Source organism: Panthera pardus, unplaced genomic scaffold, assembly GCF_024362965.1.
Source record: "Panthera pardus isolate Hobbes unplaced genomic scaffold, ASM2436296v1 HiC_scaffold_20, whole genome shotgun sequence".
In the NCBI taxonomy this organism is placed as follows: domain Eukaryota; kingdom Metazoa; phylum Chordata; class Mammalia; order Carnivora; family Felidae; genus Panthera; species Panthera pardus.
This window is the reverse complement of record NW_026526766.1, coordinates 79,501,033-79,525,690: the sequence shown is the minus strand read 5'-3', so window position 1 is coordinate 79,525,690 and position 24,658 is coordinate 79,501,033. Positions and strand designations below refer to the sequence as shown.

The window sequence follows — 24,658 nt, the reverse complement described above, 5'->3', positions numbered from 1 at the left end:
CCCAATGCGGGGCTCGAACTCACGACCTGAGCCAAAATTAAGTCAGTCGCTTAAGCCACTGAGCCATCCAGGCACCCCATAATTGCCTTTTTTAATAGCATATTCTGTTCCTTTGTGTAAATATATCATCATTATTTAGCCAATTCAATATTAGTGCATATTCAGTTTGTTTCTATGAATTCAGAATATTTCTATGAAATATTTATGAATATTTTTGTTTGCCTTTTTCCCCCCTTGAATTATTTATTTGGGGCAGAAACCTCAAAGTAGAATTACAGATCCAGAAATATAAATGATATTAAAGCTCCTCTTAACTGTCCTTTCCAGAGAGACTGAATTCATGGCATGGCCACAGAAGTTTTAAATAACAGACTCAGTTTTAATATTCTTGAGGTGTATGATCTCTTGAGGATGTACATTTTCTAATAGTGATGTGATATGTTTCTCTAAAATGCTAAATGCTTTGCCAGTTTTATAAAATGAACATTAAACTTAAGGCATTTCGTGGTTTTTGTCATCCTAAAGTTACTCCATGCTTACATTATTCTGTGTCCTATAAGCCGGATTATTGGAAAGGGATCATCCATTCTTTTATACATGGATGTGCTTTCCCAGTTGGGGCAATGGCTTTTCTGTGTCCTTTCTGTCTTATGATCAATGGCAGGTAAGTTTTAAAGATTAAGATGCAGTATCGCCTTCGAGCCTTGTGCTCATTCACACTTGGGCAAATACTGGCAGTTGACTCATTTTCAGAACCACATGTAGCTTTAAAAGAAAAATTCTCATCAAATTTTACTTTTGAAATGCAGTAAAACTTGAGTTTAACTTGGGGCAGAAGTGAATGGGACACATTCACTGAATTCTTTAACTACCTGGAAAGTTAATATCTGCAATAACGGTGGACCCGACCCTGCATTTTAAGGTTTTTCTGTAGGTGGGTCTATATTTTGTATTTTTTGTTCTGATTAAATTCATCAAGTTTGTGTATTGAAAATTATGCTCTATTGAAAATAATCCAAAGGTTTAGTTTAATTTTTCTTTTCTTTTTTAAAAAAATTTTTTTTAATGTTTTTATTTTTGAGACAGAAAGAGACAGAGCATGAGCAGGGGAGGGGCAGAGAGAGAGGGAGACACAGAATCCGAAGCAGGCTCCAGGCTCTGAGCTGTCAGCACAGAGCCCGATGCGGGGCTCGAACCCACGGACCGTGAGATCATGACCTGAGCTGAAGTCAGACGCTCAACCGACTGAGCTACCCAGGCACCCCAAGTTTAAAATTTCTAATAGCTGTATCCCTGAAACTATAACTAGTGAGAAAAGTGTTTGTTATGGAATTATACATACCTTTGTTTCATGCTGTTACCAAAGAGGTAGTTATCCTTCTGCTGAGCTGTGAGCTCTGAAATGGTGAGAAAGGAACCTGTTGTGCTTTGTTTGTGCTACGCAGTAGATAATTAGAAAGTACTATGTGAAAGACAATGTAAGGACATATGTGGATGAATTAGGACAGTTCTTTGCTCAGAGAACATACATACTGGAATCAGGAAGGTAACCTGATTAAGTAAAAGTCTCCATGTAGACTGTGCTAGTGAGAGAACACTTGCCCTTCTAGAGAGGGTAGCTGCTGCTCTACTGCAGTGAATTATTTGCCATGTGGGATATAGGCTCACAGTGGTCAGATCTGATTTTTCAAAGAAGTCCTAAATCTAGATTTTTGTGCAATATTCTGATTGATTTTTTTTAGTGTACTGATTTTTAAGTATTATTCACATTTTAAAAATACTGTGATTGTGTCATATTTAACCTGCACGCTGCCATATTGTGACCATGGCTTACAGTTGAATAAGAAAAACAACAGCTATAAAAGATATGCGGTCAAATGATATATTTGAATTGTATGAGTAAAAAATCAGTTGTTCAGAGGAAGGAGTGTTGTCTTTCATTTGCAAAAATTGAGCGGTGTTTCTGTTGAATCTTGGAGAATGGGTAGATTTTAGAGAGATGAGAATAAGCACTTTCCAGCAAAGGTATGGAAAGGGCTAAGCATGGAGCATATAGGAGGAAAATAAAAATTCTTTTTATCTGAACTCAGTATATAATTAAGGACTCTATAAGAGATTCTTAGAATATAAGCTGAAGAGTTGTCTTGAACTGTATTGTAAAAACCTTAAATATTGGGAATATGAGTTTGGACAGTTTTCTTTAAGCAATAAGAAAAACTATGAAAGATTTCTGAGCAGAGAAAGGGCCAGGACTAGAGCATTCTGCTCCAAGTAGACCAGTGTTTCTTATTTCTGCCAGGCCCCAGGTCCTCTTTTTGTAACGTATTTTACAATATTCTCTTACCTTGAAGTCAAATTCATAGAAATAACTTACCTGTACATACACATATTTCAAAAAATCAATATAATACCTAAACTCTGATCCAGAGGAGAAATAAGACAGTAATTTAAAATAATGCACATTAAATGTGTTGTGCTCAAGCACAGCTGTGTTAGAAGACGGTAGTGTAATCAGATGTTTGCACCTGTGTATGTACTGTCATCATGAACATGACAGTTGTAAATAGCACAGTGTTGTATTTGTACCATCAGTGATGTGGTCACAAGTGGTGAAAAGTCTCCAACAAAAGCAAAGTACATTTTTCCTCAGTCTACCTGAGGTAGTTACACTCATAGTAAATTCAGAATAAACTCGGTGCTTTGTAAAACAGGTCCAAGGCTCAGACAACTAAGAATAGACTTGTCACAGGCAGAACCTTTAAGGCAATCAGGCAGAATCTTTAAGAAGTCATGCAGAATATGGGCGCCTGGGTGGCTTAGTCGGTTAAGTGTTCAACTTTAGCTCAGGTCATGATCTCGTGGTCTCAGGTCCCTGCATCGGGCTCTGTGCTGACAGCTCAGAGCCTGGAGCCTGCTTCAGATTCTATGTCTGCCTCTCTCTCTCTCTCTCTCTCTCTCTCTCTCTCTCTCTCTCTCTCAAAAATAAACAAACATTAAAAAAAAAAAGGTCATGCAGAATACATGACTATTCTTTTTGTGCATTGTCCCAAACATTGCAGAATGTCTAGCATTTCTGGTCTTTGCCCAGTAGAGGCTGGTAATTTAGGCCCCCGCTGCCGGCCCGCCCCCCCCCCCCCCCACTGCCTCCAAAATCACTGTGACACTTGAAACCACCCCTGCAAATTTCTAAAATGTTCCCTTGGAGGATGACACTACTTATATGAAGACCCTCTGACATAGACAGATCTAGAATTTCTAAACTAAAGTATTAGCCTATTGCATTTTAGGTAAGAGTAGATCTAGATTTAGGATAGTAGGTGTAGAGTTGTTTTTTTTTTTTTGTTTTTTTTTTTGAGGTTTGTTTACTTAATTTTTTTTATGTTTATTTTTGAGACAGAGACAGACAGACAGAGTAGGGGAGGGGCAGAGAGAGAGAGGCAGACACAGAATCCTAAGCGGGTTCCAGGCTCTGACCCAGCACAGAGCCCGATGTAGGGCTCAAACTCACAAACCGTAAGATTGTGACCTGAGCTGAAGTCAGTCAGACACTTAACTGACTAAGCCACCCAGGCGTCCCAAGGTTTATTTATTTTTGAGAGAGAGGGAGCGTGCCCCCAAGTGGGGCAGGGGCAGAGAGAGAGGGTGACAGAGGATCTGGAGCAGGCTTTGTGCTGACAGCAGAGAGCCCAATGCAGGGCTTGAACTCACAAACTACAAGATCATGACCTGAGCTGAAGTCAGATGCTCAACCCACTGAGCCACCCAGGTGCCCGAAGGGTAGAGATTTTTTTAAAGGAGCAGTTAAATGGAGGAGCAGCCATTGAAATGGAATTAACAAGACTTAGCAATGGACTGAGTATGTGGCGAGGAAAATACCTGGGAAGGTGGTAGTACTGGTACCAAGAATAGGAAATGAAGGAATAAATTTGAGTGGGTAGAGGGAGTTCAATTTTGAATGAAATTAAAAAAAAAATTTTTTTTAAGTTTATTTATTTTTAAGAGAGAGTGCAAGCAAGGGAAGGGCAGAGAGAGAGAGACAGAGAATTCTAAGCAGGCTCCCCAGTCAGTGCAGAGCCTGATGTGGGGCTTGATCTCACAAACTGTGAGATCGTGACCTGAGCTGAAATCAAGTCAGATGCTTAACTGACTGAGCCACCCAGGTGCCCCTGGGATGAACTTCAATGCAGTCGGATGTGATGGAGATTCCGACAAGGTTCTGGAAATGTAACATCAGAGCTTTGGGGAATAGCTCAGGGCTAGAGCAAAAGGTTGAGGAGTTAGTGACATTTCAGCTATGGCGATAACAGTGAAATTTCAAAAGGACATGGAGAGGAAAAAAGAATGGGGCCTAGGATGGATCCTTGAAGAGCGTACTTAGGGAAGAGGTAAAGAAGAATGGTGATGAAGAGAGTTTCAAGGGCAGTGAAAATTGCCTGTATGAAAGAGGCACTGGCCAGTGTTTGTTCAGTTGGTCATCAGAGTCACATGCCTCCAAGAGGCAGTTGAGAGCTGAGATCTGATTCTACCAGTTAAATATTTAAACCTTGCTGGATACGATAGTTTATTCCATTTGAGTTACAGCTCAGTTTTCTGCTTACGTTTGTTATATACCCATCCCTGGAATTTTTTTATATCAAAGTATTGTTTCAACCTCTTCTGAATTGAGAGGGCTTTTTTTTTCTTTTATATAATGAAAAACAGTCTACGTTTATTTACTCCCCTTTCATCTTTAGGCTGCGTCATTGATGACCTCCTTGAAAACACGTTGGAGTATACTCAGTGCAGCAAACAGGAGTCTATAGGAAAGGTTGAAATAAAACCAAAAAGGAGCAGAGAACAATGACTCCTAAAGGCTTAGCGGTTTAGACTTGTACCACTAGAAAATGGAACTGAAATCAACCAAGTTATTCTCTGATGCTTCTCTAGGGCGTAAAACTGAGTGGCCCAGTATTTTCCTCTATAAATTAATTTAAAAATTAGGATAATCTCTCCCTTTTTTTTTGGTTTGTTCATATCACCTTGTGGTAAAATATATACTAGATTGAGGAGCTAATCATGCCGTTTCCTAAGGCATATTTGTGGAACACCTAGATTTATCATTTTAACCATTTTTCAAATGTACAGTTCAGATTATCTAGACACACTGTCCAGTATACTAGCCACTGACCCCGTAAGGCTTTTGAGCTCTTGAGATGTGGCTGGTCCAGAGATGTGAAATGGGAAATACTCAGTAGATATCAAAGACTTAGGGTATAAAATATTTCATTAACAATATTTTTGATATATTGAGCTAACGAAATTTGTACTAAATTTGTTTTTACAGTAAATAATAGAAAAATTTTAATTATGTATGTAAATTGCATTCGTGGTTTGTATTGTTTCTCTTGGAGTGCTGTTCTAGATCATTGGTTCTCAAAATATTGCTGATACATTAGAATCACCTGGCAAGCTTTTAAGATGATCAGGCCCCACCTCAGAGGTTCTAAATTAAAATCTCTGAAGCTAGGGCCCTACATAGGTGTTTGATGAAGCTTCTCAGATGATTCTTCCCCCCCACCCAAAGATTTTGTTCTTAAGTCATCTCTAACACCCATTGTAGGCTTGAACCTACACCACTGAGTTCACGAGTCACCTGCTCTACCAACTGAGCAGCCCAGTGCCCTTCTCCAGATGATTTTCATGTCTCATATGACCATTGAGAACCACCAACTAATTCCCATCCCTTATTTTATAGGGAAGAACCTGAGTCTCTAAATAGTAAAGTGACAACAAATATAGTCTAAAATGAAGACTGTATTTCTCCTAGGGTTTGTCCAAGTTGAAATTCATGCTCTACCTCTTTCATAAGTCGTAGCTATTTTTCCATTTTCTGGAACAGTGGCTCTTTACCAACCCTTAAAGGCAGAATTGTGGCTGATTTTAGCCATTTCATCCTTTCCAAAACCAGTCATTTGGTGATTTCCTGCATAGTGTGTCCTTGTCATAGTGACTATATTTGTTATATCCTCAAAATGCCTTTGTCAATTCTTATTACTTTTTTGTTATAAAGGTAAATTGTGAGCGTGATTTAATCATTATACCTTTAAACATAATTAAAGCTAATCCTGAATTATCATGATTGGTATATTTTCATCAGAATAGAAATAAAACCTACTTTTTCTGCAGAATCTTTTTTTTTTTTTTTAACATTTATTTATTTTTGAGAGACAGAGAGAGACAGAGCGTGAGCGGGGGAGAGGCAGAGAGAGGGAGACACAGAATCCGAAGCAGGCTCCAGGCTCCGAGCTGTCAGCACAGAGCCGGACGCGGGACTTGAACTCACAAACTGTGAGATCATGACCTAAGCCGAAGTTGGACGCTTAACCGACTGAGCCACCCAGGCGCCCCTCTGCAGAATCTTAAGGGGCTTTACAAGCTCAGTGTGTTGAGTTGTGAAAGTCTGGGGATAATTTATCCGTGGTTTTCTTAGAAGTTGCTTTGCACATTTCAGGATGGCTCAAAGAATTAGCAGTTAGCCTTTGCAGAAGTTAACCTGTGATCTGAGAGATCTGAGGCTTTTCCCTGACTGCCCTTAGAGTAGAACCTGTTCCAGTGGACAGCTTTACTCTTCAGCATTCTTTATTTGTTCGGGATGTGGGTCATGGATAGGCATGCAAATGTATACATGCAGTCATAGGTAATACCCTTCATCTCAAGCTCAAATCAGAAAGCTCGTGATGGTCAAAGATTGTGAAATTTTACAAGAAGCAGCAAGGGATGCTTTAGTCTAGCACTCCTCTTGTAGCCTGGCAGGTTAAGGGAAACGGACAAAACCAAAAAGCTTGCATTCAGTCCCCGTGCTGTTAACACCATTTTGGTGACCCTGAATGAGTTGTATTAGCCTCTCCATGCTTTGCTTTTCTCAGCTATGAAGTGGGAATGCTAGAGGAGGGGACCTTGAGGTTCTACTTGAAGAATACCACGGTTTGGGGATTGATTGGCCTTCTTTAGTGTTTGTTTTCTTACTAACCTCCCTGTTTTTCTCTTGAAGGGTCAGATGACTTGTCTGCAAAACTGTGGGATGTGAGCACAGGACAGTGCGTTTATGGCATCCAGACCCACACTTGTGCAGCAGTGAAATTTGATGAGCAGAAGCTTGTGACAGGCTCCTTTGACAACACTGTGGCCTGCTGGGAATGGAGTTCTGGAGCCAGGACCCAGCACTTCCGGGGGCACACAGGGGCGGGTGGGTTGCCCTTTTTCAGGGGTTTCTACAGTTACTTTAACTTCATTCCTTAAAACCGGAAGCCAAGAATATGACCCCCTTTTTGTTTTTTAACTTAACCTGCCTCTCCCTCCTCTGTTTTCTCAATAACAGCAGTTAATCCCTTTATTTAAGGTACCCTTATTTGGAATTTTTTCCTGAATTTTGCTTTTCCTTGGCCCATTCAAAACTCTTCTTTGTACCCTTATGCAGGGAGGGGGCAGTTCTTCTTACCTATTTCATTTACACTCCATTGAACAGTCCGTCCTTTTTGCTTTTTATCAGCTTCCATACTTCCAAATTGAGTAAGTCCTACACTTGTAAATTCAATCTACTTTATTTGTAGAATCAGGGCTAACCATCCTTTGGAGTGACAGTGGTTCTCAGATTGTGTGAGCTACACACTTTACATTGCATTGGAGCTTGGTTGACAACTGATTAAAACAAACAGTGCCTAGAGAGAAGACAAAGGAAACAGATACCTGATTTTTCCTAATAATTTTATAGTGGCCTGGTGTGCAGAAATTGGTCATTTGAATATAGTCTCGAGACCAGAGCTTCCACCTCTGTTGCATTGTATTTTGGAGCTTTGTGCAGAAATCATGTTGAGCTGCTTCCCAGCCTCTTGTGCAGCAGCTCCCTTCCTTTCCCCCATTTACCCACTGCACTCGTCTTGGAGAGTCACAGTCTGTGCTCTTAAGCGTCTTCTCGGACTCCCTGAACAGGTTTCCCAGTAACCTGTATTTTGTCCTAACACTCATCATACAAATAAGTCTGATGTACCAGGCTATACTGCCAGCAAGGCAGGGTCCTACCTGTCTTGTTCATCCTTAGGTCCTGAGTTCTTTGTGTTGTGTCTGGTGCTTAGTAATACTTTGCAGTGAACCTGGCTGTTTTACTCCTGAAGACCATTTTTTCGCCACTTTGTTTTTCATCTTACACATTTTTCCTCAGTCTGCTTATTTGTTACCACTTGTTTGTTATGGAAATGAATATTGGAAAATCTGTGGTTTAGCATGGAACTTACTAAATTGAGTATACTGTTCCATAGTGTCAAGATGTACATTGACTTCCAGGTGATCAACTTCAAGAGCCCTGCTCTAAAAAATTTCCTCGTTACTGTTCCCTGGACATTGCTGTGGCTTTTCCATAATTCCATGCCTTTGCTGTTCCCTCTACCTGCAATATTCTCTTTCTTTTCTTGATAAACTCTACTCATCCTTCAGGGCCCATCTCCAATATCGCCTCTTCCCTGAAGTCTTCCCTGATACCCCTGGGCAGAGTTAGTCATTCTCCTTGGTGTTTCCCTAGCAAGAGGTAAACATTTAATTTTTTTGGACTTCCTCCTTCACCCCTCACTTAGACTGAGTTCCTTAAGGAAAAGCCCTTCATCTCTGGGTCCCCAGTGTTCCTTTAGAGTTTGGCAGGCATTTAAAAACAAATGTTTTGAGTACTTGCTGTACTCAGGCTAAAACTTGCTGTTTTAGGTGCTGGGGGTACACCTGTGAAGAAATTCAAACCGTTTGAGAGAATGGTTTAGTCTGACCGTTGAGATACTTGTGTGTCTTTTGTTTTTCTCGTTACACTGGCTTTTCTTGATTATGGGTATTGTTTTCTTGATTATGGGTATGATTCTTGAAGTTGAGTCTCACTGCAACAAATAGTGCGCATCTAAGCAGGGCCACCTATGTTCCTATTTTCCCTGCATAAGCTGGATTAGCTTTGTGTCGGATCAGGCAGGCAGTCCTGAGTGGAAATGCCATTATCTCCAGTACTGCTTTTACCTCTCGCTTTAAAGCTAGCACAAGTGTAAAAGATTGCATTACTCCAGGGACGTTCCATCCTTAGAATAATCAGCTATAACAATAACAAGAATTTTGAACGGGATATATTTTTTATCATAAAATTCTTAACTGAGTAGCACCATTCTTAACAGTAACTGTGGTTGAGGAATTATATCATTGAGCAGCTAGGGAGAATGAATGTTATTGAACTCTATTATAAAAGACTCTCGGGCATGTTTTAACTCTGTGTATGTTGTATATACTAGTGTTTAGCGTTGACTACAATGATGAACTGGATATCTTGGTGAGTGGCTCTGCAGACTTCACTGTGAAAGTATGGGCTTTATCTGCTGGGACGTGCCTGAACACACTCACCGGGCACACGGAATGGGTCACCAAGGTAGGAAGACTTACAGGAGAAATCTCGACATCAGGCTTTGAAGGGGTGAGGGAGCTGGGGGTGGGGTGGAGGATGCTGGGTGCTGCTTTGTAAGTGGTAGGGGAGCCATAAGACGGAGCAGGTGCGCCCACAAAGCGTGATGGCCAACAACAGTGACCAGCAGGTAAGAGGCACTCAGTAAATAGTTTAACAGATGGAATGGACTTACGGACATGGAAAAATACTCACAATATATTTGGTGGGTAGAGGGAACAAACACAATAAAACTCTACTGTAGAGTAGGATACCAGTTTCTGAATAAATATGTTCATGCACCGAAATGTTGAAGGTGGTTATTACTTAGGAACTGTGGGTGCTTTTTTCCCTTTAGGATAAGCATATTTTTTAATCAGAAAAGCAGTTTTCATGTAAAAAAAAAAATAATTGCAAGAAGTGGGACAAAGAAAAAATGTATAAAGTCCTTAAAAGAGTATTGTGGTGTTTACTCATTTTCAAAAAAAGATGGCCGTGAGGATCAAATGCAATATTAATCATGAAAATGTCATGCAGAAACACTTTTCCTGAGCTTACCAGGTATTTCTGTGAGGGCTGGAGGATACAGGAGTGAACAAAGCAGACCCAGGCTTGATATGGATGTTAGCCCAGTAGGAGAAAGAGTTGTTAAATAGTAATTTCACAAATAAATATATAATTACAAATTGTGTTAAGTGCCGTGAAGGAAAGAGTGCAGTATTCTGTGAGGAAGGCTAGGAGGTATCTAAACTCTTTCGGGGGAGAGCTTTTTGAGAAAGGACAAAATATGAAGAAATCGGAGGTAGCTGTGTACAGAGTAGTGGAGTGTTTCCGTGTGCACAGAGTATGCCCAGGCCCTGGGCGGGAGAGAACCTGGACCATTTGATGACCTGAAGGCCAGTGGAGCTGTGCTGGGGTGGTGTGGGAGAGGTGGCCATCGTGTGTGCCTTCCTTGGCCGTGTTAAGGATTGTGCATGTCCTACATGTAGCAAGAAGCAGTTGGGTGTTCTGAGCAGGGAGAAAACAGCCGCTGAGTGAACAGTGGGTTGGGGTTGGGCACAGCGGACACATCGAGGCCAGTTAGGGGTTTGCGATAATCCAAGCAAAAGATACCTGTGGCCCGGACCGAGGTGGCAGCTCAGAAAGAGAACACACACGAAGGATATGTCTTTAAGGTAAAGCCAAATGAACGTACCGACTCTTGGGGAACAAAGAAGAAAGAATCTGATGTCCAGTGGGTTTCAGGTCGGGTGGGTGAATGTGTTTACCTGAAATAGGTGGAGCTGGAAGGAGAGCAGTGAGAAGGTCAGTAACAGCACTGAACTGTACTCTTAAAATGGTTGAGATAGGACATTTTATGTTCTGTATCTTTTACCACAGTTCTGTATTGGACACATTGAATATTTCAGTGGAAAAGTTACATAAGACAGTTTGGTGTGGTGTTAAAAACACTGGAGTTGGGGCCAGGATGCTGACCGTGATGTTTTAGGCAAGCTGCCCCTCCCTTTGGGGCCTGACTTGTATCTGTTAAATGTTCCTATGAATTCTGAGTGAGGTCATGGCACGGAACCCAGCAGGGTGCGTGCGGTTAGTAGGTCTGTGTTTCAGTTGAGTGTGCAACCCGGGCTTCAGAACAAGTGAGCCTGGCCACCTCCTCACTTTGTGCTGACTTATTACAAAATAACTGGCACCTAAACGTCTACAGACTATCCCCAGTGCTAATGGATGGCTAGCTCTTATTTCATCATCATCGTCATCATTTAATTGTTTTATTTCATTTTCATTGCAATTGTGAGATCTAATACATGCCTCGTCCCCTATTTTAAAGATGAGGAAACTGAGAAACAAAGGTGCTAGACGGTCTTGTCCAAGGTTGCAGAGTCAGTATATGGCAGATTCTGGTCCCAGGTCCAGTGCGTTTTCCCTTACAATGCACATGCCCGTGCTCCTGAATACAGATTATTTGTAACTATTTCTAGGTTTACGGACTGTTTTCTTTCCTGTTCCTCACACTTTCTATGAGGTCACATTTTACAGTTTTTAAAACCATTCCAAATGTTTGCTTCCAGATTAAAGTTGAAATTAAATGCTGCCATCATTAGACAATTTTAGATCCTGCTGAAAATATAGAGACTGTGGTTGTACTAACTAGAGGCTAACTTGGTCCTAGAGTTACAGCTTAGCTGTTCTAGCGTACCAGCTCATTTTGGGCTCTTTTTCCTATTTTAATTTTTAAAAAAAGGAATCTAGAAACAGTTTTAAAAGGGTCTTTCTGTAACATGGATGTTTATATTTCTAGGTGGTTTTGCAGAAGTGTAAAGTCAAGTCTCTTTTGCACAGCCCTGGAGACTACATACTCTTAAGTGCGGACAAATATGAGATCAAGGTGAGGTTTTTTTTTTCCTCCATTAATTTGCCTCATCAAAGAAAAACTGGCAAATACAAGGAAATTAAAATGGTGTAGCACAGGGGGAATATTTTAAGGGAAGCAGGAATGTCTTAGTATAAGCCATCTTAAACCCATTGGAAAGAGAATTGCTTGTTATTTCTATGTACAACGCAGTTTCTAACCCTGATTTGCAAGCAAAGAAAAAAGAAAACACAAATTTATCTTCACATTCTGTTTTCTTAAGACACATCTCAGGGTGCCTGGGTGGCTGAGTCGGTTGAGCATCTGACTCTTGATCTCGGCTCAGGTCATGATCTCGCGGTTCGTGGGTCCCGGCCTCACACTGGGCTCTGCACTGGTGGCGCGGCGGAGCCTGCTTGGGATTCTGTCTCTTCTTCTCTCTGCCTCTCCCCAGCTTGTGTGCTTGCTTGCTCGCTCGCTCTCTGTCTCTCTCTCTGAAAATAAACTTAAAAAAATAAAAACCACACATCTTGTACCCACTTCAATTCTTAGATCTACACTATGAAAACGAAGATTTACTTGTATAATAAAAACAATTTGCAAAAAGTTTACAGAGCGATCTTATATACATTCTTTTTGCAGTTTTTAAATTGTTTTGTGTGGTAGGCATCTTCATTTTGGGAACTGAGGTTCAGAGAGGGTACGGATTTTACCCAAGATCACACAGTACATGCATGCAGCATCAGAACTAGGACCCATGCCTCTCAACTATAAAACTTGTGGCCTTTCTCATGTACTTCACTTTATACTGCCTTCAGCAACCATAGGCCGCATTGTGTAAGGGTAAGCTTGTCTATGGTGATGTGATTTGTCATCTTGTCTAATATTCTTTTATCTGTAGATTTGGCCGATTGGGAGAGAAATTAACTGCAAGTGCTTGAAGACATTGTCTGTCTCTGAGGATAGGAGTATCTGCCTGCAGCCAAGACTTCATTTTGATGGCAAATACATTGTCTGTAGTTCCGCGCTGGGTCTCTACCAGTGGGACTTTGCCAGTTATGATATTCTCAGGTAATGTTTCCTATCTTTGACGGTCTGTTCTCTTTTTTCTTTTTCTTTTTGTTTGTTTGTTTGTTTGTTGTGGTTTAATAGTAAAGTCAAGACTGAATATTTGGATAAACCAGTCAGTAGTTTGTGTTTGGGAAATGTTTACTACATCAGTTATAAACAGGGTTATATGCCGAAAATCACACACATAAAAATATTAAAGGCAATAATTAGAGTTTCATGCTAGAACCTCAAAGATCTAGGTTCTAATCCCTCCCCTTACTTCCCCCTTTCAGAGTTTAACATGCTTTTCTGGAAAACGAGAGGCTTGGATAAAAAGAACTTTCAGATCTCTAGTTCTAATATTTTTTTTAAATATATTTGTTTAAAGTTTTAGACAGATAAGGTATATTTAGTAAAATAATGATTTTTTAATTAAATTTCTTATTTTAATTCCAATACAGTTGCCGTGCAGTGTTACTACATTGTACACCTGAAACTACTGTATTTCAATTCCGTGCAACACCTAGGGCTCATCAAAACATGTGCACTCCTTAATCCCCGTCACCTATTCCATCCATCCCTTCACTCACCTCCCTTCTGGTAACCATCAGTTTGTTCTCAATACTGAAGAGTCTGCTTCTTGGTTTGTCTCTCTCTCTCGCTCTCTTTTCTTTTTCCTTTGCTCATTTGTTTTGTTTCTTAAATTCCGCATGTGAGTGAGATCATATATTTGTTTTTCTCTGACTTAGCATTCTACTCGATAGCTCCATCTATATAGCTGCAAATGGCAAGATTTGATTTTTTCTTTTATTTATTTATTTATTTTTAAGTTTATTTATTTTGAGAGAGAGTGTGTGATCAGGGGTGGGGCAGAGAGAGAGAAGAGAGAGGGAATCCCAAGTAGTCTCCATACTCAGCACAGGGGCCCAACATGGGGCTTAGATTTCACGACTGTAAGATCATGACCCGAGCCCATCATGAGTAGGACGATTGACTGACTGAGCCACCCAGGTGTACCAAGATTTGATTCTTTTTTATGGCTGAATAACATTCATGTATACACACACACACACACACCACATCTTTTTTTTTTTTATTAAAAATTTTTTTTTAAACGTTTATTTATTTTTGAGACAGAGAGAGACAGAGCATGAACGGGGGAGGGGCAGAGAGAGAGGGAGACACAGAATGGGAAGCAGGCTCCAGGCTCCGAGCCATCAGCCCAGAGCCCGACGCGGGGCTTGAACTCACGGACCGCGAGATCGTGACCTGAGCTGAAGTCGGCCGCTTAACTGACTGAGCCACCCAGGCGCCCCACATCTTCTTTATCCATTCATCTTATCGATGGATACTTACGCTGCTTCCATAATCTGGCTATTGTAAATAATACTGCAGTAAACATAAGAGTGCATGTTTCCCTTTGAATTAGTATTGTTGTATTCTTTGGGTAAATACCTAGTAGTGCAATTGTTGGATCATAGGGTAGTTCTATTTTTAACCTTTTGAGGGGTCTCCATACTGTTTTCCACAACAGCTGCACCAGTTTGCATTCCCACCAACGGTGCACAAGGATTCCGTTTTTCTCTGCATCCTTGCCCACACTTGTTTTTTCTTATGTATTTGATTTTAGCCCTTCTGACAGGTGTGAGGTGATATCTTATTGTGGTTTTGATTTGTATTTTCCTGAAGATGAATGATGTCGAGCATCTTTTCATGTGTCCATTGGCCGTCTGCATGTCTAGTTCTGATATTTTAAATTCCACTTCCTGGTCAGTGAAATTCTGCATTAAGGGATCAAGTGACCTTCTGTTGACTAGTAGAAAGATGGAGGTATCTAGAGAAAAACAGAATTTGTAGGATTTCTCTTCAAAGAAATAAGAAGAGGTCCGTGGACAAAATAATTCTGTGATACTTTAAAGTACTGCATACTTTAGACCCTTCTTGGAGATTGATGGTAGTTGTAAGCCTGCTGGAGGCTGATGGAAGCCAGTGCCGTATGGTGATGAAAAGAACTTACTTTGGTGATAAGGCTTGGCTTAAAATCTGGTGCCATCTCCTGTGAGCTGGATGATTTTATGTAAGGTTCTACCTTTCTGTGCCTCAACTTCCTGACCTATAAAGTGAAGACTAAACGGAATACCTGTAACGAGGACCAAGTAGAGGACCAAGTACGAGACCTGGCAGATCTTTATTACCAATAGCTCTGAGAGGCTCTACACAAAGAAGCCTGTTTGCATTTGTTTAACCTCCTGTACCTCAGTCTCATTGTATACAAAGCCCTTTTTTTGAGGAACGCCTACTAATGGTTCAGAGAATTAGTGCTCCACAGAATGGTTCAGGAAATGCTGGCTTGGAGTTGTACCGAAAATTGAATGTTCTCGTCATTGTTTTTCTCCATGACTGTTTGAGGGCTACTGGTATGGGATCTGTCATGCTAGCCAATAGGACTTTGTCAGGCCCGGTCTCTCTGGTCAGACAGTTATAAGTAACCCCTTTTATATCTTCCCGGAATCAGACTTAATATTTCTAACCAATTAGCTTTCCAAGCTGTCAGAATCATTTCTAGAAATGATTGATAATTATGCTTTGAGGAAAAAAAAGACTGGAATAGATCCTAGAAAACTTTAGTCTATGCTTTTCATTTCATAGATGGGGAAACTGAAACCAAGAGAAGGTAGGGGCCTTGTGCAACATCCCCCTAATTTACCCTAGTCCTGCGTATGTTCATCCTTCTTTCTGTCCATCTGTCTATCCATCCATCTGGCATCATCCAGTAGGCATATGCTTCAGGTACCAGCAAGCCAGAGAGAAGGAACTTTTGAAAGAATGTGATACTTGGCAAAAATCCAAGTAGTCACCATGGGAAAAATCTGATCTTTATTACAGTTTAGTATTGTTTTTGTTTTGAATCAAAATTTGGATAGGAGGGATGCAAAGGTAAGGTGGAATGCTTAGAATTTCTAAAGGTTTTATTTTGATCCCACATTTACCTTTCTCATGTATGTATTTCTCTTACTCAGAATGGCTTAAAGAGTCCAGAGTTCCAGAAGAAAGTTGTGTTAATTTTTGGTATTCAGATACACTAGCTTTGAGCAATAAACCTACACATTTGTTTGCTGCTAGGAAGTGTTAAGTTTAGACTTTTCTTTTTAAAATGTTTTTATTTTTGTTTATTTTGAGAGAGCGCGTGCGCGCACCCACAGCATGGTATGGGCAGAGAGAGAGGGACAGAGGGAGAATCCCAAGCAGGCTCTGCGCTGTCAGCACAGAGACGACGTGGAGCTTGATCCCACGAACCATGACATCATGACCTGAGTTGAAATCAAGAGTTAGACACTTAACCAACTGAGCCACCCAGGCACCCTTAGATTTTTCTTTGAAAGGGGGCCATTTTATTTATCCACGGGATACAGGTGTGCTGTTTCGAAGGGACACATGCACCCCCATGTTTATAGCAGCGCTATCCACAATAGCCAAAGTATGGAAAGAGCCCAGATGTCCATCGGCGGATGAACGGATAAAGAAGATGTGGTGTGTGTGTGTATGTATATATAATGGAGTATCACTCGGCATCAAAAAGAATGAAATCTTGCCATTTGCAACTACGTGGATGGAACTGGAGGGTATTATGTGAAGTGAAATTCGTCAGTCAGAGAAAGACAAAAATCATTTGATTTCACTCATATGAGGACTTTAAGAGACAAAACAGATGAACGTAAGGGAAGAGAAACAAAAATAGCATAAAAACATGGAGGGGGACAAAGCATTAAGTGACTCAAATATGGAGAACAAAGCGAGGGTTGCTGGAGGGGTTGTGGGAGGGGGGATGGGCTAAATGGGTAAGAGGCACTAAGGAATCTACTCCTGAAATCATTGTTGCACTATATGCTAACTAATTGGGATGTAAATTTAAAAAAATAAAATGAGAACAAATTAAAAAAGAAAGGGGGACATTTTATGTCTTGCCTCCTCCTCACCCCCTGCAACACAAATAAACCAGCCTCTTTTGAAATCTTAGTGCAAGTCCTGTGGCCTCCGTTGCTGAGACCAGGCAGGGCCACTTAGCTGAAAAGAAGCAAAGCACACGTGGTAGCATGGTGCTCAGGAAATCGGAGACAGGCCGTCTCTTGGGCTAAGTTAACTCACTACAGCAAGCAGGGTGATTTGGGTTCCAGGGCCCAGAGGGCACAGCAGGGATATCTGTTTACAGTTCTAAAGTAATCAAAGTTAAAGGGGCTGTGAGCCTGTCGAGACCTGCATTCCCCTCTGCAACATATTTGTGCTCCAGTGGCTGGAGTCTGTTCATCTTCACCAGGCTTGGGTCCTATCTGCTAGCCACCCGGTTACCTAAGTTTCTGGTTGTTTCCTGCTTTGCATTGGTGACGTGGGACTTACTGGACTTTTCTGCTGTTTTCCCAGTTTCCTTTGGATCTCTTTCGTAGGAGTTGTTATTTACCCATGTTCATTGCACCACTGCTCTATTTGTTAGCAGATATTTATTGAGCACCTACGTATGTTTTTGGCATTGGGATATGTACTGGGAACCTGCAGAACTACTTACCAAACTTGTAGAAATTACTAACCAGCAAGAGGGAAGACTGACATTAAATAACTAGGTGTTTTAGTGGTTGGGCTAAGGGCAACACAGTATGGGGTACTTTGAGACCCCCACCTAGTTGAGCAGTAAAGGAAAGCTTCTTTGAAGAAGAGGTTTGAGCTGAGCCCTGAAGGATGAGTGTCTGCATTAACTAAGTGCCAGCGGATGGTGTGCAATAAGGAGCATTGTAGACCGAGTGACCTGGCTGTTCAAAGGCCCTGAGACTGAAGGAGCCTGGTGCCGGAGACATGAGTGCAGTAGAGAACCACCAGAGGGTTTAAAGTTAAAAGAGGTGTTAATAGGATTAGATTTTAGAGTGAGATTAGCTGACTAAAAGGGGCAAAGAATAGCTGTGGGAAGACCAGTTGAGACTGTTGGCAGCTCAGGCAAAGGATGACATCTTGGATCAGTCGTGGCAATTTCGCTAATAGCGAACAAAGTAGAAACTTTAAGAGGTAAAATCAGTTGATCTTGGTATTGAATTTGTTGCTTGAGTGAGGTGGAGAGTTCGGCGGTTGTCATGGTTTGTTACCTGAGCAACTGGGTGAAAGAGCAAGGAAGGAAATAAGGAAGAGAAACAGGGTTGGCCCACACTTCAGTTTTGGACAGGTTGAGTGTGGGGAATAGGTCGTCTTCACTACTCAGTCCCCTCCCTTTCCAATGTCTGCTGAAATCTGCTCGGACCCTAGTTCTCTCTTCTAGAGGTCATGACGTCTGGCCTCACATGTCCTTCACTTCGTACGTGTGGGCGGTGATCGTGTATAGTTTCCCTGTCCCTGCCAGCTCTTTTTCTCCCCCTGTCAGCTGATCTCCCTTGTGTTCTTTCTTTGTCCCAGTTACCAGGCCCTGCCTGTTCTGGGTGAGCTCTCGGGCACACGCTAGTTGGCAGTGTCCTTGTTAAAATGCGGGTCAACCCAGCCTTTCACAGGCCCCCCCCCCCCCCCCCCCGCCACTGTTCCAGAGCAGGGTTTGCGCATCCTTCTCTCACAGCTCTCTTCCTGGTGCCTCCAAAGAGGACGTCAGCTTTCCTTGTCAGTCTTGGCGCCTCACTAAGTGTGCAGACGACAGAGACTGTGTTTTTTTGTGCGTTTCTTTTGCTGTTTGGCTGGGCCTCTCCCGTTCTGTGCCTTTGTCGTCAGTGTTTGGGGAAGGTGAGGGGTGCCCTCTCCACACCCCCAGTCTTCCCTAACAATTTCTGATGCATCTGTTGTTAGTGTTTCTGGATTATTTAGGAACACCTTGGTTCTTCTGGCCTCTGCTGGATTTAGAGTTGGCTACCTGCCGAGTAGAGTAGCACTGGAGCCACCTGGTTTCCAGTCTTTGTTCCAGGCACAGGAGGCTCCCACAGGCCAGTGTTCTAGGGTTTGATGAATCCATCTTTTTACCTAGTGGTACGAGTTGAGTCTTGCATTCTAATTCTCCCTGGTAATCCTTAGCCACAGTATGGACCCCAGCGGGACTTCAGTTTTCACCTAAGTGAGATAATCTGTAAGATCCTTTCCAGCCTGGGTGGGCATCTTGCGCCTTCAGAGATACGCATCAGACACTGCCTTTTCCCTTACGTGCCGCTGTTATCATGTCAGGGTTCTTCCTCTTCCCCCTTTTTAAGTAAGCTCAGCTTTTTGTCTTTTCCATTTTATTGAAAACTTTCATTTAACTCTCTACATTTTCTTGAATTTTGTATTGGTTTTTAATGTCTCCAGAAAAGATTACAGTGGCAGAAACAGAAGTAAAGTTGCCTTCTGGTTCATGTTTCCTAACTCTCGTCTTTGTAGGGTCATCAAGACTCCTGAGATAGCAAACTTGGCCTTGCTTGGCTTTGGAGATATCTTTGCCCTGCTGTTTGACAACCGCTACCTGTATATCATGGACTTGCGGACAGAGAGCCTGATTAGCCGCTGGCCTCTGCCAGAGTACAGGAAATCAAAGAGAGGCTCAAGCTTCCTGGCGGGCGAAGCATCCTGGCTCAATGGACTGGATGGGCACAATGACACGGGCTTGGTCTTTGCCACCAGCATGCCTGACCACAGTATTCACCTGGTGTTGTGGAAGGAGCACGGCTGACGCCACGAGCTTACCACCGCTGACTTGACTTTGGGTGCCGGGGCTGCGGGTTTTCAGTGCAACCTCTGTGGCAGCCGACTGCATGAACCAAAGTTCTCACCTAATGGTATCATCGCGCAGTGCACAATCATTTATCCATGTTTGCCAGGGGGCCAGGGCTCGGGGCGGGGGAGGGCTTGTTTTATTGACATACAGCACAGCATGCTAGTGGGGGTACGCCATTGACTTCATTTGTACTTAGTTATGTTGGTCAATAGAAGAGGATGCATTTTGGGTTCATCTTTCTTGAATATTGGTTTTAAGTAAAGAAAGTTAAATGGCTCATTAATCTGCTAATTGGTTGCCTATAAAAACACATTCAGTCTGTTATTAAAGCTTTTTACCATCGCCTTTTTCTCTTTTGAAGTTGAAGCAAAGGTGCTATGATGTTGTTCCAGCAACTTCTCTCACGTGGGGCTTAGCTTTTATAATAGCCAGTGTTACAAAGACCACTGAGTCCTGTGACATTCATAAACTCTCCACCACATACCAGTTCTAAAGAAGGTCTGTCTTCCAGGGCGTATCAAGTTCTATAAATTGTTCACAACACATTCTAAACCCTAGTACTTGGCAGAGTCAGGGTTGGCCAGGTCTGAGATGTAAGGGAGTTCTATGGTTTTCGTTTCCGTGTGGAGCAAGCTGGCCATCGGTCCCCTGCCGCCTGGGTGAGTGCACACAGGTGACTGGTACAGTAGAAAGGGCGCTGAGCTGGAAGGTCGAAGACTGGCCCTGTTACCTAGGAACCCTGTGACCTCACTATATCACTTCCCTGGGCCCCATTTTCCCTGTCTGTATAGCCAGGTGTTAAGCTAAGTGATTTCTGAGGTTTTGGTCCTGCATCTACTGAAGTGTGGGCAAAAGTTGGTATTTCAGTTTTGTCTGATTCATGGTTTCTTTTGGGTTGAAGATAATAGTTAAATGAAATCATTGGTACAGAGTTATTATCTATAAGGGAGTCAGATGGACCCAGGGGAAATGTAGAAAATATAACAGATTCCCTAGAATGTTAGCATTTGGATGTTAGCAGATTGGATGTTAGCAACTGGATGAAATGCTGAGGAGAATCTTGGTTCTTTAAAAAGACAGTGGGCTGTCTTCGAAGGAAAGGTACCTGAACCTACCTTGTTCTTCCTCCTTTGCCTCTAACTTGACACGTGGCTTCAGGCTGGTTAACTTTTTATCTCTGGGCCTAGATTAGGGTTTACAAACTCAGATGCCCAGGGCAGCCATGCAGATAACATAAATGGCTGAAAGGCGTTAGGGTTGTGCTGAATCACGGAAAGCGTATTTAATGGGGCAGTTACTCAGCTCTCAGTGGTGGTGGGTCTTCACGATTTCTTTAAGAGGGAGTAGAAATCCAGATCTTTATTTGAAACCTCCTGATTTTTGAAATGTTGACAACTAATTGTAGATAGTGTAAAATACAATGAGCTAAACCAGGCATGTCTGTGGGCTACCAGTTTGCATCCTCCACCCTGTCATTCCTGTAAAGTTCGGTAAGTCTGTGATCCGCAACGGGAGTGTTTTGACATCGTCGTCACAACATTAGGGACAAAGTAGAGGGAGCGAGCTGTAGGACAATTCAGCTGTTTCCCATTGTGTTACAGGAAAGTGAGGGGGCGCGTTTCATCCGCGGGCCAACAGGAAAGTAGTTTGAAGGTGAACATACGAACTGGAACCCCATTTGCAGCCTCCACCTGGGAGTATGTTATTTGTTCTTGCTGACGCGAATATGAAAGCCTGTCCGTTTTACAGGTGGGAGAAAGGCTCCCAGCAGAGCTGAGAATGATGCCAGCCCTGGTGGGGACCCAGCCCTCCCACATTCCGCAGTAGCACAGAGCCCGACGGTGACCTCTGAAGGCCTTCGTAAAGTTAATATTCTAGAGAATTCGTGTTTGGCTTCAAGGACAGGTTTAGTTAATATTCTTGTTGAGACTGTGAGGGGATGAGGTAAAAGGGTAATGTGTTCTCCATCCCCAAAGGCCATGGGTTCTGTGCGTGGGCTCCTCTCCGTCTTCCAAGAACCGGAACCAGAATTGCGGCCGGAACCGATTTCACAGGGGCCTCAGGAGACTTTGGGCGGTGATGAGGGCAAATGACTTTTTCCTCTTCCTCCAACCTGAACAAATAACTGAGATTGCAGATCTGATGGCCATCCCTACGCCCACCTCACTCCCAGATATATCCAGCAGGAATTATAGTCATTTGTGGGAATTTTTTTTTTTTTTTTTAATGACCAACCTGGCACTTTTACGGCACGTCCCATTTCAGTTTTCAGTAGACACCGAAGTTCCCATCAGGTAGCGTGGCGCAGCTGGTTGGGACAGCAGTACTTGAGGCAGTGGTTGGAGTCCTCACTTAGATTCCTCCTCACCAAAGGCCTTCGTTCCACCTGAGCGGGTTATTTCAGTGCTTTATAGATGCCGGATTTAGCCATACAATGGCCGGCTTTTGTGAAAATGAAGAGCTAACGTGTCCTTTGAAAGAATAAAGCAAACTGGAGCATCAGAGGGTGGGGAGGAGGTAGCTAAAGCTGTAGTTTCTTAGTCCCCTTTCATTGCCTTACAAGGTTGTCTTCCCCGCGCCCTGACTTGCGCTCCCTTAGCTCGGAGGGGAGGCAGCTGCCTTTTCCTCTTTTGTGAACATGCTCGTTTCTGAAAAATTCGCAAGTCCTGAGCACATAGACTCCATCCTTTCTTGATGAGCGTTGGATTTCTTGAGTGAAGATGTGTGGTGGGAGGGAGGGGCTCCTCACCTCTCAGCTCCATAAGGGTGGGGCTGGGGGTCCAGGAGAGCTGAGGGAGTGGGAAGTTCTAACATTCCAAAGCAAAGTCATTTCCTCCAGCCCCGTTGTTTGCAGTAAGAAGTCAAATTCGGCAAAACTGATACCAGGCTGACCTTCAGACCTGTCAGAGGAATAGGAAGGAAGCCTTCTTTTCAGGGGTGGGTCTAGACTTTGAAAAGTTCCATGGGAAGGTGCACACGTTTGGATAGCTTTTTGTAAGTGGAAGGTAGGGAATAAATACTGTTACTAAATTTTAGATCGCACCTCATTTTTCACAGTTAAAAAAGACCCTTGTGGCCATTGCAGACATCGGCGAAGTGTGGATGAGGGTGATGTAATCATTCCAGTGTTTGCGCTCGAGAGAGTGGTCACTGCTCTGCATTTGTAAAACCCCTTCAGGAGAAAAGAAATACTTTTGTAAACGGTATCATTTTAGACAAGAAGTGGCTTGTTCGGTTCGGCATTTCGACCTAACAGAAATGGCGAAGGATGGAGGTGCAGCCGGGTTTTCCGCCGCTGCTCTGGCCAGACGCGGCCAGCTCCTTGAAGCGGGGACAGTGCCCCCTAGCTTCTTGGGGGCCTGGAGGTGAAGCTTCCACCGCCACTCACTCTACCAGTCTCGGGGCCTCCGCTTGGCCTCTGGCAGGCCTGGGCGACCTGCAGGTGCCCTCCTCAGTCGGGAAGCGCGCAGAATCAGATCACTGCTCTAGGACGCCGTCTGGGGCGGGCCACACGGTCCCCTTTGCCTTTAGGGACACAGGATTTGTCAGGGCAGGAGGGAAGCTCTTGAGGTCTGTCCCCGTGACACAGCCTTCCTACCTGGTTATGCCGGTGCTGGCCACGATATTTGCAAGACACCCGAGACACCCCAGAGGATTACGCGGCCCCCAGACAGAGTGTGATGGCAAGAGCAGGTTAGCGTCTTGGGCAGCAATGCCCACTAGGCGTCTTCGGCAGCATGGGAGCAGAGGGTCGGTCCCTTGTGCCTTCTCTAGGAAAGTGTTCCCCAGAATGAATCCTCCGGTGGAGTCCTGGGTAGTCTTTGTACCACTCCCTTATCAGGCTGAATGATCGTGCTCCGTTCAAACGGGTGTTGGCTGTCGAGTTGTTTCAGGGTGTCTCCGGTCTTCCTACGACAGGGGACTTCGGTCGCTTCCAGTTAGTATTACGGTCCTGACGAGTCGTAACCCCGTGCTGTCGTCGCCGCCTAGAGAACCCAGCTATGTCTGCGCTTCATGAATGTGCTCAGAGAAAAATGTTTTTGCATATTTCAACCTGGAAAACTATTAACGCAGATGACAAAAACTCACAATTACCCTGTGTCCCTCTACTCACATTGTGAACAGACGCATTTCGACTAATTTAGACTTCGTACTCTCGACGAGAGCGCTCAGGTTGAAAAAGGCTGGTCTCACCAATCCGACGTCTGTAGCAACGTGGTCAAAATGTATCTTCTCATGTTTTACTAATTTGATGTCTATTGTGATCTAGGGGGAAGGAGGTGAAGTTTGTATCTGAAGTGTCTGTGGGGTGGGAGGAGAAAGGGACGGCGTGAGCAGATAGTGGAGAGAATGTGGGACAAGATGTCTTCAGAAGATGAGAAGTTACTTTCACGCATCGTATGGAAGCATTCTACTGTGAGTGATTGTGCTAACTATAAATCATTGATGTCTATACATTAAGGCAGGTTCTCTCAATTAGGCAACATTTGGTTAGTCAAGTCCAAGTTATTGTTTGTACTTGAAAGTAATAAAGCTGCGTTTCCTTAAAAATACATTCTGTAGTTTTAAGACTATTTACTTGCCTTCTTTCCCCAGTGAATTCAGGTGGGACTTTGCGAGAGTTGATCGCGTTTTAGAATGTGTTTTTTAGAAATGGAACTGGCTGTCGTGTGATCTAAAGCGACTCTGTTCCTTTGCTGTTTCTGCACGTTCTAGAACGTAAGCCCAATAATATAACAATTTCTGAATGAGATCCAAGAGGGAAACAATACGTTGAAAAGTCAAATGCAAGGAAAGAATTTTGGCGACCTCCATGAGTAGATACAGACAGGGGGAAGTACCATGAATGCAGGTTGCAGAGCTTGGGATTCTCCCTTCCTCCACTATTCAGCCCATCTCCTAGTTGGGTCATTCTTCTTCATTTCAGTTTGTAAGGCCCCTTGTTGTTCACCAAACATCATCCTGTACCTTTGATCCCCAACGACACCATCATAGGGCAGGCTGTCCTGTTATACAGAGAAAATTGAGGCCTGAAAAGTGGCTAATTGCTTGGAGGAGTAGTGAGCGGTGATGAGGGGGTTGGGGCCCAGAGTTTTAGCCTCCACAGACCCAG

At 43.1% G+C, this 24,658-nt stretch overlaps 1 protein-coding gene across 2 annotated transcripts in view; it reads left to right on the top strand.

Moving 5' to 3' along the window:
- Positions 1-24,100, top strand: part of FBXW2 (F-box and WD repeat domain containing 2) — a 32,583-nt gene extending 8,483 nt beyond the window's left edge. Inside the window, exons 4-8 of one of the 2 annotated variants that reach the window (XM_019454014.2) lie at positions 7,031-7,225; positions 9,294-9,427; positions 11,739-11,825; positions 12,691-12,860; positions 19,212-24,100. In XM_019454014.2, the coding sequence (XP_019309559.1) occupies positions 7,031-7,225; positions 9,294-9,427; positions 11,739-11,825; positions 12,691-12,860; positions 19,212-19,500 (875 nt within the window). In that variant the 3' untranslated portion in view covers positions 19,501-24,100. The remainder of the gene's footprint in view (positions 1-7,030; positions 7,226-9,293; positions 9,428-11,738; positions 11,826-12,690; positions 12,861-19,211) is intronic. The other variant, XM_019454016.2, reaches the window with a different exon arrangement.
- Positions 24,101-24,658: the final 558 nt, after the last annotated feature.